The 12,725-nt window shown below is 45.8% G+C and overlaps 1 protein-coding gene across 4 annotated transcripts in view; it reads left to right on the forward strand.

Annotated features, from left to right (window-relative positions):
• SPECC1 (sperm antigen with calponin homology and coiled-coil domains 1) overlaps nucleotides 1-12,725 on the forward strand; it is a 212,290-nt gene that overhangs the window by 161,771 nt on the left and 37,794 nt on the right. For all 4 annotated transcript variants that reach the window (XM_055576420.1, XM_055576422.1, XM_055576421.1 and 1 more), the window contains 4 exons: nucleotides 942-1,042; nucleotides 2,911-2,992; nucleotides 7,664-7,820; nucleotides 9,273-9,375. In XM_055576420.1, the coding sequence (XP_055432395.1) occupies nucleotides 942-1,042; nucleotides 2,911-2,992; nucleotides 7,664-7,820; nucleotides 9,273-9,375 (443 nt within the window). The remainder of the gene's footprint in view (nucleotides 1-941; nucleotides 1,043-2,910; nucleotides 2,993-7,663; nucleotides 7,821-9,272; nucleotides 9,376-12,725) is intronic.

Consider the following 12,725-nt stretch of genomic DNA (forward strand, 5'->3'; position numbering starts at 1 on the left):
CAAATTCAGACCATAGCCTCATGGATCCAGCCTGTCTCCGCTGCCCTGGCCCCATGTTGGTGCAACCATGGGGCCCTTCTCAGACTATCCACGTGCAGACATGTGCAGTGCTCACTGGGGCTGCATGAGACGACAGAGGGGAGTTGGCTCTTCTCTCCTCCCAAACTTCCCTTCAGCTCCTGCTGCACCCCTTTCCTTTTCTTCCTCTCTGTCCGTTAAATCCAGGTCACCACTGTTTGCCTTTTTACCATCTCATGAGGATTAGCAGGGTTGGCCAGAGACTTGTCTCCTGGGAAAGGAGGCGCTGGTTCCATGCATTGGGCTGTCTGGCTGGCACCTAATACAATCTGTCATTCCTGATTGTGGGATATTCCCAGCTTTTCCTGGAAATGTCTCCCTGACCCACAGCTCACTTTTGTTTGCCATTATCTGCATATGAGAAAAATGGATCTCTACCTTGTCTACCCTGAACTTTCATGAGCACTCTTCTTAGAAGGAACCTGTATCCAAAACACGATGTATGTCTTCCCTTGATTGCATCAAATATGCTCATTGTACCAGGGACCAGAGTAACAGCCAGTCCTAGGACGTTGTCTCTGCTGAAACAGTTTGCTACTGAATTGGATTAAGATGAGCCTGCAGAGACAGGATAATACGAAGGCCCAGTGACAATATTTGGTTGTGAAGGTGGAAAAGGAAAGAACAGTGTGGTTTGTCTAAGAGTGTCTTCTTGCCGTGGCTGTCTCATTACCTGTACGTTCTCCTGCTCCTTGTGTGTCCTTGACTAAGACCAGCCCCCATCTAGTTAACCCCCGACTCACTCCCCAGTTCAGCATGAGTCCAGACCAGAAGAGGGTAAAAGAGCATCAACAAGGCAGGAAGTATTATTTGCTATTTGAAACTGGAACAGCATAGAAACATCCTGTCTCTTTTCTTGGCAGGTGGTGCTGGGCAGAATATTTCTGTCCACAAGACCCCCCGGAGTCCCCTGAGTGGGATCCCTGTGAGGACGCCCCCAGCTGCTGCTGTTTCTCCAATGCAGGTATTGGTGCCCATAGGGTGTGGGTGGGAGCCTGTGTCACGTGGTTACCCAGGCAACAAAAGGGATGTGGAAACCAGTTCGTTTATTTTTTGAGGTACATTGAGCATCTTTTTTGTTTATTTATTTATTAATTTTTGCCATGCCATGTGGCATGTGGGATCTTAGTTCCCTGACCAGGGATCAAACCCAGGCCCCCTGCAGTGGAAGTGATGAGTCTTAGCCACTGGACTGCCAGGGAAGTTTCTGAATATTGTTTTTAATAGACCTAAAATAATAATATGAAGCTTTTATCAAAAATTCCGCTCCAGTGCCTGGTGAGGGTCTGAGAGAGACGCTGAAAGCATCATACAGTTTTGTTGATGCCTCTTTCTTGGTTTTCCATAAGATGACACTGTCAAAGTTTTCAGTTAAGTGAAGATTGTATTTTTTATACTAGAGTGGGCACTGATCTTTTTCTCAAAGAATTTTTTTTTTAATGCCCAGAGAGAGTGCTTGCAATTTATAAATTCTTAAGGGTTCACTGCATTAACCCTGTGTTGTGTTTGCCATCTCCTAAAGGTCTTAGACCAAAACCCCCTGGCATTTCTAAGACCAGGGCTTTTGATGTCACTAGCAGCACTCAGCGTTCTGTCTCTATGGAGCTAAGGTTGATGTACTTGTCAACAAGCTCTATTATCTGATATTCTTGGTAGTTACGTGTATTATTTGGGATCTCTTATGCTTTAAAAGAAGAATTTTATTCTTTTTTTTTACTTTTTCATCTTTGAAGGTAATTTCTGCCACCTTTTATGTAAAACCAAATACAAGTTATTTATTTTTTATGATAATCATTGTTTATTTAATACAAGTGAAAGAGGTCATGCTTCATTTTCACCTATTTGTATTGAGCTATAACACAAGTTTGCTGGCAGATGTTTAACAACTGGCTGTTTAGGAGAAAGAGCCCTGATTTGTGGGGTTTGCCAGTTTCTCTGATGTCAGTGTTCCCATCATTGCCAATTTCTTTATCCACTCATCTGTTGATAGACATTGAGGTTGTTGCCACATCTTGGCTAATGTGAATAATGTTACAGTGAACATGGGTGTGCAAATATCCCTTCAAGACCCTGTTTTGTGTTCCCTGGGTAACCACCCAGAAGTGATATTGCTGGATCACATGGTAGTTCTGTTTTTATGTTTTTGAGGAACCTTCCTGCTGTTTTCCATATCACCTGCATGGTTTTACATTCCCACCAACAGTACACAAGTGTTCTAATTTCTCACATCCTCACCAATTCTTGTTTTTCTTATGGTTGTTTTCTGCAATGACCATTCTCACAGGGGTGAGGTGATACCTCATTGTGGTTTTGATTTGCATTTTCCTAATGACTAGTGATATGGAACATCTTTGCATGTGCCTGTTGGCCATTAAAAAAACAGTATGTTTGCACACGTCCTTGAATATACATAGAATATTCCAGGAAGATGTTCACAGATGTGATGAGTAATAGTTGCCCTGGGGAGAAGGGGGTGATAGGAGCGAAAGGGAGACTGTGCTTTCACTCAGTGTCCTTTCTGTTCCTTTTGAGGATCCTGCCAATTGCGTCTCAGCCCACTCCCATATTCTTGCCTGGAGAATCCCAAGGACAGAGGAGCCTGGCAGGCTACCGTCAATGGGGTTGCAAAGATTCGGACATGACTGAGCCAACTGAGCAAGCTTGCATGCATGCACACCAGTTGCATTTATTACCTGTCCAGTTAAAGCAGTTGTTTTAAAAGGCACCCCCTGGTGATTCTAATGAGCTTGAGAACTGTTGTATGTACACACACAAGCACATACACACACCATTTGTTCCTGGTGTGACCTGTGTGATGCCCTTTGGTTTCAGAGGCATTCTGCCTTCAGCGGTGCTCGGCCGGCCAGCAAAGGAGTGACTCAACGCTTGGATCTCCCAGACCTTCCCCTCTCAGGTAAAGCACTGTTAACACATTATTGGCCAGAGACATATTAATACATCTTTTGTTACCCAAATGTTATTGACTGGAGTGTTTCAGTATTCACGTACATAACAAATTGCCCACCACAGGCATTCAGTTCAGTCAGTTCAGTCGCTCAGTCCTGTCCGACTCTTTGCAACCCCATGAATTGCAGCATGCCAGGCCTCCCTGTCCATCACCAACTCCCAGAGTTAACTCAGACTCACTTCCATCAAGTCAGTGATGCCATCCAGCCATCTCATCCTCTGTCGTCCCCTTCTCCTCCTGCCCCCAATCCCTCCCAGCATCATAGTCTTTTCCAATGAGTCAACTCTTTGCATGAGGTGGCCAAAGTACTGGAGTTTCAGCTTTAGTATCATTCCTTCCAAAGAAATCCCAGGGCTGATCTCCTTCAGAATGGACTGGTTGGATCCCCTTGCAGTCCAAGGGACTCTCAAGAGTCTTCTCCAACACCACAGTTCAAAAGCATCACTTCTTCGGCACTCAGCCTTCTTCACAGTCCAACTCTCACATCCATACATGACCACAGGAAAAACCATAGCCTTGACTAGATGGACCTTTGTTGGCAAAGTAATGTCTCTGCTTTTTAATATGCTATCTAGGTTGGTCATAACTTTCCTTCCAAGGAGTAAGCGTCTTTTAATTTCATGGCTGCAGTCACCATCTGCAGTAATTTTGGAGTCCCCAAAAATAAAGTCTGACACTGTTTCTACTGTTTCCCCATCTATTTCCCATGAAGTGATGGGACCAGATGCCATGATCTTTGTTTTCTGAATGTAGAGCTTTAAGCCAACTTTTTCACTGTCCTCTTTCACTTTCATCAAGAGGCTTTTGAGTTCCTCTTCACTTTCTGCCATAAGGGTGGTGTCATCTGCATATCTGAGGTTATTGATATTTCTCCCGGCAATCTTGATTCCAGCTTGTGTTTCTTCCAGTCCAGCGTGGCATTAGTTTCTGTGAAAATTCCCCCAGTCACTAAAGAGTTAAATAGAAAGTGCTTTTGACTTATGTGTTGTAAGGTTAACTTTTCTTCTCTCCTTTGCATGAAACTGAGCTTAGAAAAAGAATCAGGGGCATTTGTTGTAGACGATTCAAACTCTGAAAATGTGTATTATGGCCGTGAGATCCCAGCTGTGTCCTGCTGCTACAGGGTGCCTGAGTCTGAGAGAAATGTCAGGCTCTGGAGGTCTTTTGCTTGTTTTACTAAATCTCAAGCGCATATCTCATCTTTAAAAGTAACTATTTTGAGAAAAAACTCTTATCTGATTCTGAAGGTCTATTGCTCCCACAATTCCTAATATATGCCTGAGATCTTTGTCTTTGAGTGTAGACCTTTTCCTGTTGCTATGCCTTGTTTTTAAAAATTTAAATCCCCATGATGAAGCACGGCTGTATTGGCAGGCCTCACATGTCCCATTTTTGCTCCTTCTGCACCTGCCATGCCAATGGCTGATGTGAGGGAGCTGTGGAGGGGGGACTGGGGCAGATGGCATGGACTTGAACCTTGGCCCCGCCACTTACAACCTGGCTCTGGCCTGGTAATCCCAGCCCCCGGTGCTGTGGTTCCCTCGTCTCTGAGACAGAAATCCTGTGGTCCGCCTCTGGGATGGCTTGGAGGATTGAGTGAACCCGGACAGGCTGGTGCCAGAGCCTCGGAGGGACTGACTTTTGCCACCTGCCAGAGCCCCAAGGCCTTGGCCCGGGTTGCCATCGTCTAGAATGTGCACTGAGAGACGGATGCATGTGTGTGAGGTCACAGCTGTGAGGAAACACAGAAAGAACACTGACTACCTGGTTCTTCGTGCCTGGAAGAAGTTGTTGTTCAGTCGTTAAGTTGTGTCCGGCTCTTTTGACCCCATGGACTGCAGCACGCCAGGCTTCCCTGTCCTTCACCATCTCTCAGAGTTTGCTCAAACTCATGTCCATTGAGTTGATGATGTCATCCAACCATCTCGTTCTCTGTCGCCCCCTTCTCCTCCTGCCCTCAATCTTTCCCAGCATCAGGATCTTTTTCAATGAGTCGGATCTTCGCATCAGCTGGTCAAAGTATGCCTCAGCTTCAGCACCAGTCCTTCCAATGAATTTTCAGGGTTGATTTCCTTTAGGATTGACTGGTTTGATCTCCGTGCAATCCAGGGAAGAAGGAGAGAAAGCCAGAAACCTAGACCACATAGAGAGAAATCCTTTATTTCTAAGTGTAAAACAGTTTCTGTGACACTGAATAAAAAAGGAAACCCCACTCTTCTCATTTTTGATCATGGTTGAGCACAGATTTATCTGTAAAACGGTTGTTTTTGTGACTGTAAACTCTTTCACCTCACCAACTTATTTTTTTCCCTTCTGAATTTGTTTTCTTTTTTCTTGGACTTAATAAGATTTTATTTTAGCCTTAGATAAACACTGACATTGAGAATTTAAAGATGACCTTGGCCTGTTCCTTGCATTTTACAAGTGAGAGGCTCAGGCCCTAAAGAGCTTAATCAGTTTACAAGAGCCACACTCCTTGTGAGGAGCTCAGGGATAGGAAGAACTTTCCCTGACTCTTTTTGCCACATTGCCTTCTGGTGACGAGGCTGGTGATCACTCCTATTAGCAACTTCATAAAGAAGTGTGCATAGGACTTTGGGTTGTCATAATGACTCCCAGGAAGAGAGAAGTGGTGACCAGAGACCATGGGTAGTCCAGGGTCAGAGGAGTAAGGAATCCAGAGGGGGCATCCATATTGAGTTCTTCACACTTGCTACATAATATGAAGTAGGAATAACTCGGTTATAAGCGCAGTGCTGCCTGTGTTGTTTTTTAAAATTGTGATAAAGTATCTGTGGCTTCTCAGATGGCTCAGTGGTAAAGAATCCGCCTGCCAATACAGGAAATGTGGATTCAATCCCTGGGTCAGCAAGATCCCCGGAGGAGGGCATGTTAACCCACTCTAGTATTCTTGCTGGGAAATCCCATGGACAGAGGAGCCTGGTGGGCTACCATCCCCGAGGTTGCAAAGAGTGGGACACTACTGAGGGACTACACACACACATAAACACACACAAAATACCTGTAACATGAGGTTTACCATCTGAACTGTTTTTAAGTGCGTTAGGTGATCTTTAATTGTTAGTATTGACATCTCTGTTCCTCCAGCTTTAGAATTTCCCTTTTGTAGAGAAACTGTTCTTTTCATTGACAAGATAAATACTGACACTGAGATTGCCCGGAAGTAGTAACTCATCCTTAGCTCCCCTCTTTCTCTCCTCCCTCCCCCCACCCCGCAGGCACCTGTCCACCTGCAAGATTGTTTACTTGGCTTGGAAAGGCCTGCACCCTGGAAATTGCCAGCTTTCCAGCCAGCCGTGCAGCATCATGTCCCTAGAAGCTGCAGGAACCAGGGTTAATGAACTGTTTTTTGTTGTTCCCTTTAGTGATGTAAATGCTGTGATTCTCTGCTCTTCCCAGCCATTAGCCACACTCCCAACCTGACCACCATAATTGATGCTAATAGCTATACAAGTGTTGTTTTCCCCACTGTTTATGGCATCGAAGGAGGGGACCGTGGGCTCGGCCTGGTCGCTGGCTGCTTATGGCATCGAGCAAGTGACCAGGTTCCCACTCCTGAGCCGTCTGTACGTCCAGCTAGACAGTTGCAGGAGTCTTCTCCCAATCTGTACCTCAGTGGTCCTCTAGGAAATAGCCTCAAGGGGGTTCAGCCTGTTTCCTTAGCTATTTTGCCTCAGACTACAGTGACAGCAGAGACGAGCCTCGGAAGAAATGTTCTCACTGATTCCTAGAGAGCCGGGACCTGTGGCTGGCATGGCGTCCTGTCCTGTGAAGTGGGCCTCATTCCTGGTGCCCAGCGTTTCCACCTGATGACCTACCAGGCGTCTTCCTGCCACGCCCTCCCCCAGTGCCCACCAATAGAATATGGGCTTTTCCTGGGGACAGGCTGGTCTGGTGGCCCTGACCCTGTGCACCTGCGGAGGCTCTTAGGAGCAGGGCCTCTGGTCAGTGTGCTGCTCGTGCCATCCTGAAGCTCAGAGTAACTGTTGAACCAGGGCAGCTTGGCATTGGTCCCTGTGGATCATGGAGCTGGTCCTGCCTGGAGAGTCCTTTCTAGAGAACACCACGTCCCTATTCGCATTTTCGTCACCCAGCCCAGAACATGTTATGTGTGTATCTCTATCCGAATCTGGGATGTGGTAAAGAACCAGCCCACCAACAATGCAGGAGACAAGAGACGTGGGTTCAATCCCTGAGTCAGGAAGATCCCCTGGAGGAGAGCATGCAACCCACGCAACCCACTCCCGTATTATTGCCTGGAGAATCCCATGGGCAGAGGAGCCTGGTGGGCTACAGTCCATGGGGTTGCGAAGAGTCGGACACAGCTGACGTGACCCAGCACACAGAGATGATTTACAGTGTTGTCTTGGTTTCAGGTGTGCCGCACAGTGATTCAGTATCTGTTGTGTGTTCTTTTATACAGTTTTAGTGGAGTGTAGCTGGTGTGCAATGTGTGCTGGTTTCAGGTGTGCTGCAGAGTGACTCGGTACCTGTTGTGTGCTTGTATACGACACTGACATGAGGACTGAGTGTACTGGACAGTGTGACCTTTCGGGTCTCTCCTCCTCCAGGACAGTAATCATATTGTCCCCACAGATCTCCTGAAGGGAAGAGCTGAGGACCTGAAGCCAAACCCTTATCTCCGCAAGAGCCCCTCTCTCGAGTCCCTGAGCAGACCCCCTTCTCTGGGCTTCGGGGGCTCCAGGCTGCTGGGCACCTCCCATGGGGGCTGGAAGCCGCAGAGCAAACTCAGGTACCCATCAGAGCCTGTACCTCCCACCTTTGCAGCACCACACCAGCTATTCTGACGATTTACAAGGCTCCGGCCAGAAGTATCTTCCTTCTGTCCTTTCATGCTTCTCCTCCTCGGTCCACCCTCCCCTGAGGTTGCAGCCCGCCCCCGGTAGCACGGACACCCCCTTTTCGGCCTGTGCTGTCTGACCTCCATTTGTATTTAATTCCCTGCTGCACACTGTGTGTGCTTTTGTCCTCACTTGGGCTGTAATTTAGTGGACAGCAAATACTTCATCCTGACGCTTGGATCGCTCTCAGCCCCTCATGTTGTGCTGCACAGAGCCGCTCACTCAGTAAATATTTACGAATAGGCAGGTGGATAAACGCACAAAATTGGCTACTTGAGGAGTAATGGCTTTTTAACAAACATTAGAACTACCATTATGAGTATTAGAAAAGGGTTTTATAAAAGTCTGAACACCTCAGTTCAGCCATTGTCAAATCTTTGGGTGTGGTCTGTTTCTGGACCCAAATAGATGAAGTCATATCTTTCAGAGGTTTAATTTAAAGCCCCAGTTGTTACATTTCTGTCTTGTTTATGTGCAGAGGATTTAAATAATCAAAACAGGTTTTCAGGACCAGAATTAGTGCTATCCCAAAATTATTCTTTTTTTTGTACCAGAAATGCATACAAACAGACTATGTGTATTTTTCCATGCTATTCATATTATACCTTCATCGTAAAAGGTTAGATTAGTGAGGTTAGTTTATTAGTTCATTTTTATATTCATGTCATTGAGACAAGCCGATAATAGAATAGAAATTTACTTTAGTAATTTTTGTATTATTATTATTGCAGTCATGTCTATTTTCTTTTTTTTTTTTTTAAAGAAAACTGGTAACTGTTTCGTTTATTGAGAAACTCTTTTCCAAGCCTTCATTTTAGTCTTCCCTAATTTGTCGTGCCTAGAAATTTGGCTCTCGGTGATGAATTAAGACCAGGCATAGTGAACACTTGCAAAGTCACAATAACTTCATTGTTAATGGTGACTCTGACCATATAAACTCCATTCCCATTACCTCCCATAAGCAACTAGTCTGGGGTTTTTAAAATGCTCTTCCAGTATTCCTTGTATATGTTATCGTAGAAATAGGTGTAGCTTTGGAACATGTACTGTTTTCTATAGGTGTCTTTAAATGATGCTGTACTTAATAAATAAAAGGCTAGAAGGATAGAGCAGCAGATGGATTAAAAAAAAAAAACCCTCACCAGACTCCTGAAAGCCAGGAAGCACAGTTCCCTTTCTGCTTCATACCATGAAATGTAATAAAAACGTGCTGTTAATGGGTCTGGTGGGCGATTTCTTTAGAGTCTCGTTGGACAGACGTTGACTTTTGCTTTTCTCATCTAGTTAATTATTTTCTGTGTATTTGTGGGCTCTAAACGTCAGCATCTCTGCTTTCTAACTAGTGTGGAAAGAAGAGACCCCCTGGCGGCCCTGGCCCGGGAATACGGCGGCTCCAAGCGCAACGCTCTCCTCAGGTGGTGTCAGAGGAAGACAGAGGGCTATGCGGTAAGGCCGGGGGCCCTCAGCATCCAGCAGGCTTGCACGGGCAGCGGCCTGTGTCCTGCATGTGCACTGGCCTGGGCGGGCCAGTTGTGTCCTGGGTGTGCCTGTTGGTGTCAGCTCTGTTCTCCCAGGCAGGGCTGCTGGCGGGTGGGGGTGGGGCGGGGTAGGACCCCGAGGACCCATCACAACTTCCAGCAGACGTGACCTCACTGTGGGCCTGCGTCCCCTAGGACGGCGTCTTTATTTGCTCAGAGGCCGAATAAACCCCCAGCAGTGCCCCCAACCAGCTGCTCCGCCCAAGGAGGCAGCTTTCACTAAATCATCTTCAAAAGATGGTGCCTTTTTCTGATTGACACAAAGGCCCCACGTGGTGGGCCTTCAGTCTCTTCTGAAGTTAAGAGTTGCTCATATTTAGTTGGAGAGTTTCCATTTTTGTTTTCTGTGAAGGTTGAACACAGAAGGAATACTTGATACAAGTTTAGTTTTTTATAATAAAATGTCATACACAAAGATAAAAGTGTGTAAATCATAGTTTATCAAATGACTGTGGACGTGAAAACCCATAGAGTCACGTCTAGGAGCGGAGCATGGCTGAGCCCACACCACTCATGTGACTTTCCCGTCGTAGCCCCCGTGACCTCCACAAGTGACTCTGTCCCTAGTTCTGTTTCTGCTCTGGTTTTCCATAAAACTTAGGGTCCCTAAATACCATATCCATTTTGTCTGCATTTGAACTTTGTATAAATGGAATTAAAACCTGTAGTATTTCCATCGTGTTTTTAAATTGTTGAGATTTACCTGTGTTGTTGCCTGTGAGTATGATTTATTCATTTCCTTCTCTGATAGTAAGCTATGGTATGATCACATCATTGTTTACTTACCCGTTCTGTTGTCGATGGGCAGGTGAGTGACTTCTGGTCTGGGGCTCTTACAAATCTGGTATGTTCTGTTGGTATGTTCTTGTAATGCCTCTCAGAACCCATGTGTCCATTCTTTCTGGGTCTGCACCTAGAAATGGACTAGGTGGGCCACAGGATGTATGTGTGTTCCATGTGGTAGATCGTGCCTGACAGATTTCCCAAGCAATTGTACAGTGTTATTGCCCACCAATGACTTGGGTGATTTATGTTTTCTCTACTTTCTCCACAGCACTTGCTGCTGTTGGTTTTGTTGCTCCCAGTCACTGGGGCATGTGTGACAAGAGGTCTCACTCAGGCTGTGGCTTACTTTCCCTGCTGGCAGGTGAGGTCGAGCTCCTCTCTTGTGCTCCTTGGACATCCTCGCTGTCTTTCCTTGGATGCCTGCTCAAGCCTTTGCCCATTTTTAGAATCAGATTGTCTTTCTTTGCTTGTTGCTTTCATAGATTCTTTATACATTCTGCACATAGGTCCTTAGTCAAATAGATGATATCATCTCCCAGGGTGGTTGAATTTTCACTCTTCCTTTAAACACAGTTCTTCATTTTAATTAAGTCCAATTTATTAGTCTCTTCTCTGATGATTAGTGCATTTTGTTTCTGTTTAAGAAATCTTTGTTCCACGGTCATTACACATCGTTCTATGTTTTCTTCTGAAAGTTGGTCTGTTTTACCTTCCTGTTAATTAGGTGTCCTCTTTAAAACTGCCACCTCCTTTACTCTCCTTATTCAGGCCCAGCCCCCTCCCCCACATCTTGACCCTATTTTTCTACAAATCCTGAAACTGTTGGCACCATGACACTCCTTTCCCAACGTCCAGCTTTGAGGGGCAAGAAGACTGGGCCTTGGCTGAGAGTCAGCCCAGAGGGCCAGGCAGAGCCAGGTTCTCTGTGCAGCAGCAGTCAAGTGTCTCCAATTCAGACTGTACCCAAGAAAAAAGTGGCCCATATCTGAGTCTCTTCATTTTCTGTTAAAAATGTAAAGAAAAAATCAGGGTCATGACCAACAATAGAGGCCCCCTGGGTACAAACGTGTTTCTGGCCCGTCGTTCTCTTGGCTCCTCTGTCACTCTCTGCGTCCGCCTTTTCTCAAGGTTCAGACACCCTGCAAAGGCAGGCGGCTGAGTGACAGCATCCCCGCCAGGACAGGAGTCGGGGATGAAAGCTGGTTACCGGAGGTTTCAGGGTGAGGGAAGTGGGCTGGTGACCAAAAAGGAAGATGGGTAGGACTCATCGGCCAGGCACGAGGTCTGATGGCAGTGAGCCCCGCGAAGTCATGGTGGTCAGCGGCACTGTCATTTCTCGTTTTCCAGAAATGGGTGAGGGATGTGCTGGAATGGTTATGAAAAGAATGTTAAAAGTTTCAGAAGGAATCGGCCCTTAAATGCAGAAGGTCATAGTAATTAGGTCACAAGAGGGTTAGACAACGTATTTCCAGTCATGAGAATGATGTTTCTTGCTGTCTTGCTTTCTTTTGCTTTGTTTTCTTTTGTGAACATCTTGAACTTGTTTTCAAAGCATCTCACATTGGATGAAGCCCAAACTTACTTTGCCTGAAGAGTATTTTTCATTCATTGTTAAATCTCTGTAAACTTAGAGAGAAATACTAATCATATGTGTCTGATTTATCTACTCTTCAAAAACTATCCTCTGTCTAGACCTGTTTGTCTAAGACAGCTCTCTAAAGCTTGTTCTCTCCTACTTGGGAAGCCAGAAATAAACTGTAGAAAACTCAAAACGGTTCAAAAACCATCTTTTGAAAAACCAATAACCATGTAATTTTGACTGAAAATGGTTTCTTTTTACCAAAGTGTAGTGTGATAGGTTAGATCAGAATCCTTCTTATATTAATTCAGTGGGTTTTTATCGAGATGCCAGGTTGGTGCCACATAATATTTAACTGCTGGGAAGTCATCTGTGAATGAAACAGGTGACACCTCTGCTCCTGTGGAAACTACGTTCTCGTGGGGATGACAATTAATTAAAATTTAAATATGAAATATGTACCAGATTGGAAGATGGAATGTGCTAGGGAGAAACATAATGCCAGGAAAGAGGATTGGGAATGTCGGGTGTGGGGGTGCAGTCTTAACAGGAAGGTGGGAGAGGTGATGGTTCAGCTCACCTGGAGAAGGTGAGGACTCGTGTTTATCTCACACCAGGCTCAAAAGGGCATGGCCTTAGGGATGTCTCAGTTGGAGTTGAAGTAACGCCAGGTGGCTGCTCTGTACAGCAGTACCAAGGGTTCGATGAGCAGGCACGGGTCACCCCACATGAAGTCAGGTAGTAAACAGGCCTGCACTATGGGGAGGGATCTGCACGGAGCCACTCTTATCAAAAGGAGACCCCTCCAGACGGTCCACTCAACTCAGATTCCTTTGGGCCTTTTTGGAAAAAGCCAGACTCCAGGAAGGCCCCACAGGCTCCTCCCCACGGGT

The sequence above is a fragment of the Bubalus kerabau genome, chromosome 4 (genome assembly GCF_029407905.1).
Source record: "Bubalus kerabau isolate K-KA32 ecotype Philippines breed swamp buffalo chromosome 4, PCC_UOA_SB_1v2, whole genome shotgun sequence".
NCBI lineage: Eukaryota > Metazoa > Chordata > Mammalia > Artiodactyla > Bovidae > Bubalus > Bubalus kerabau.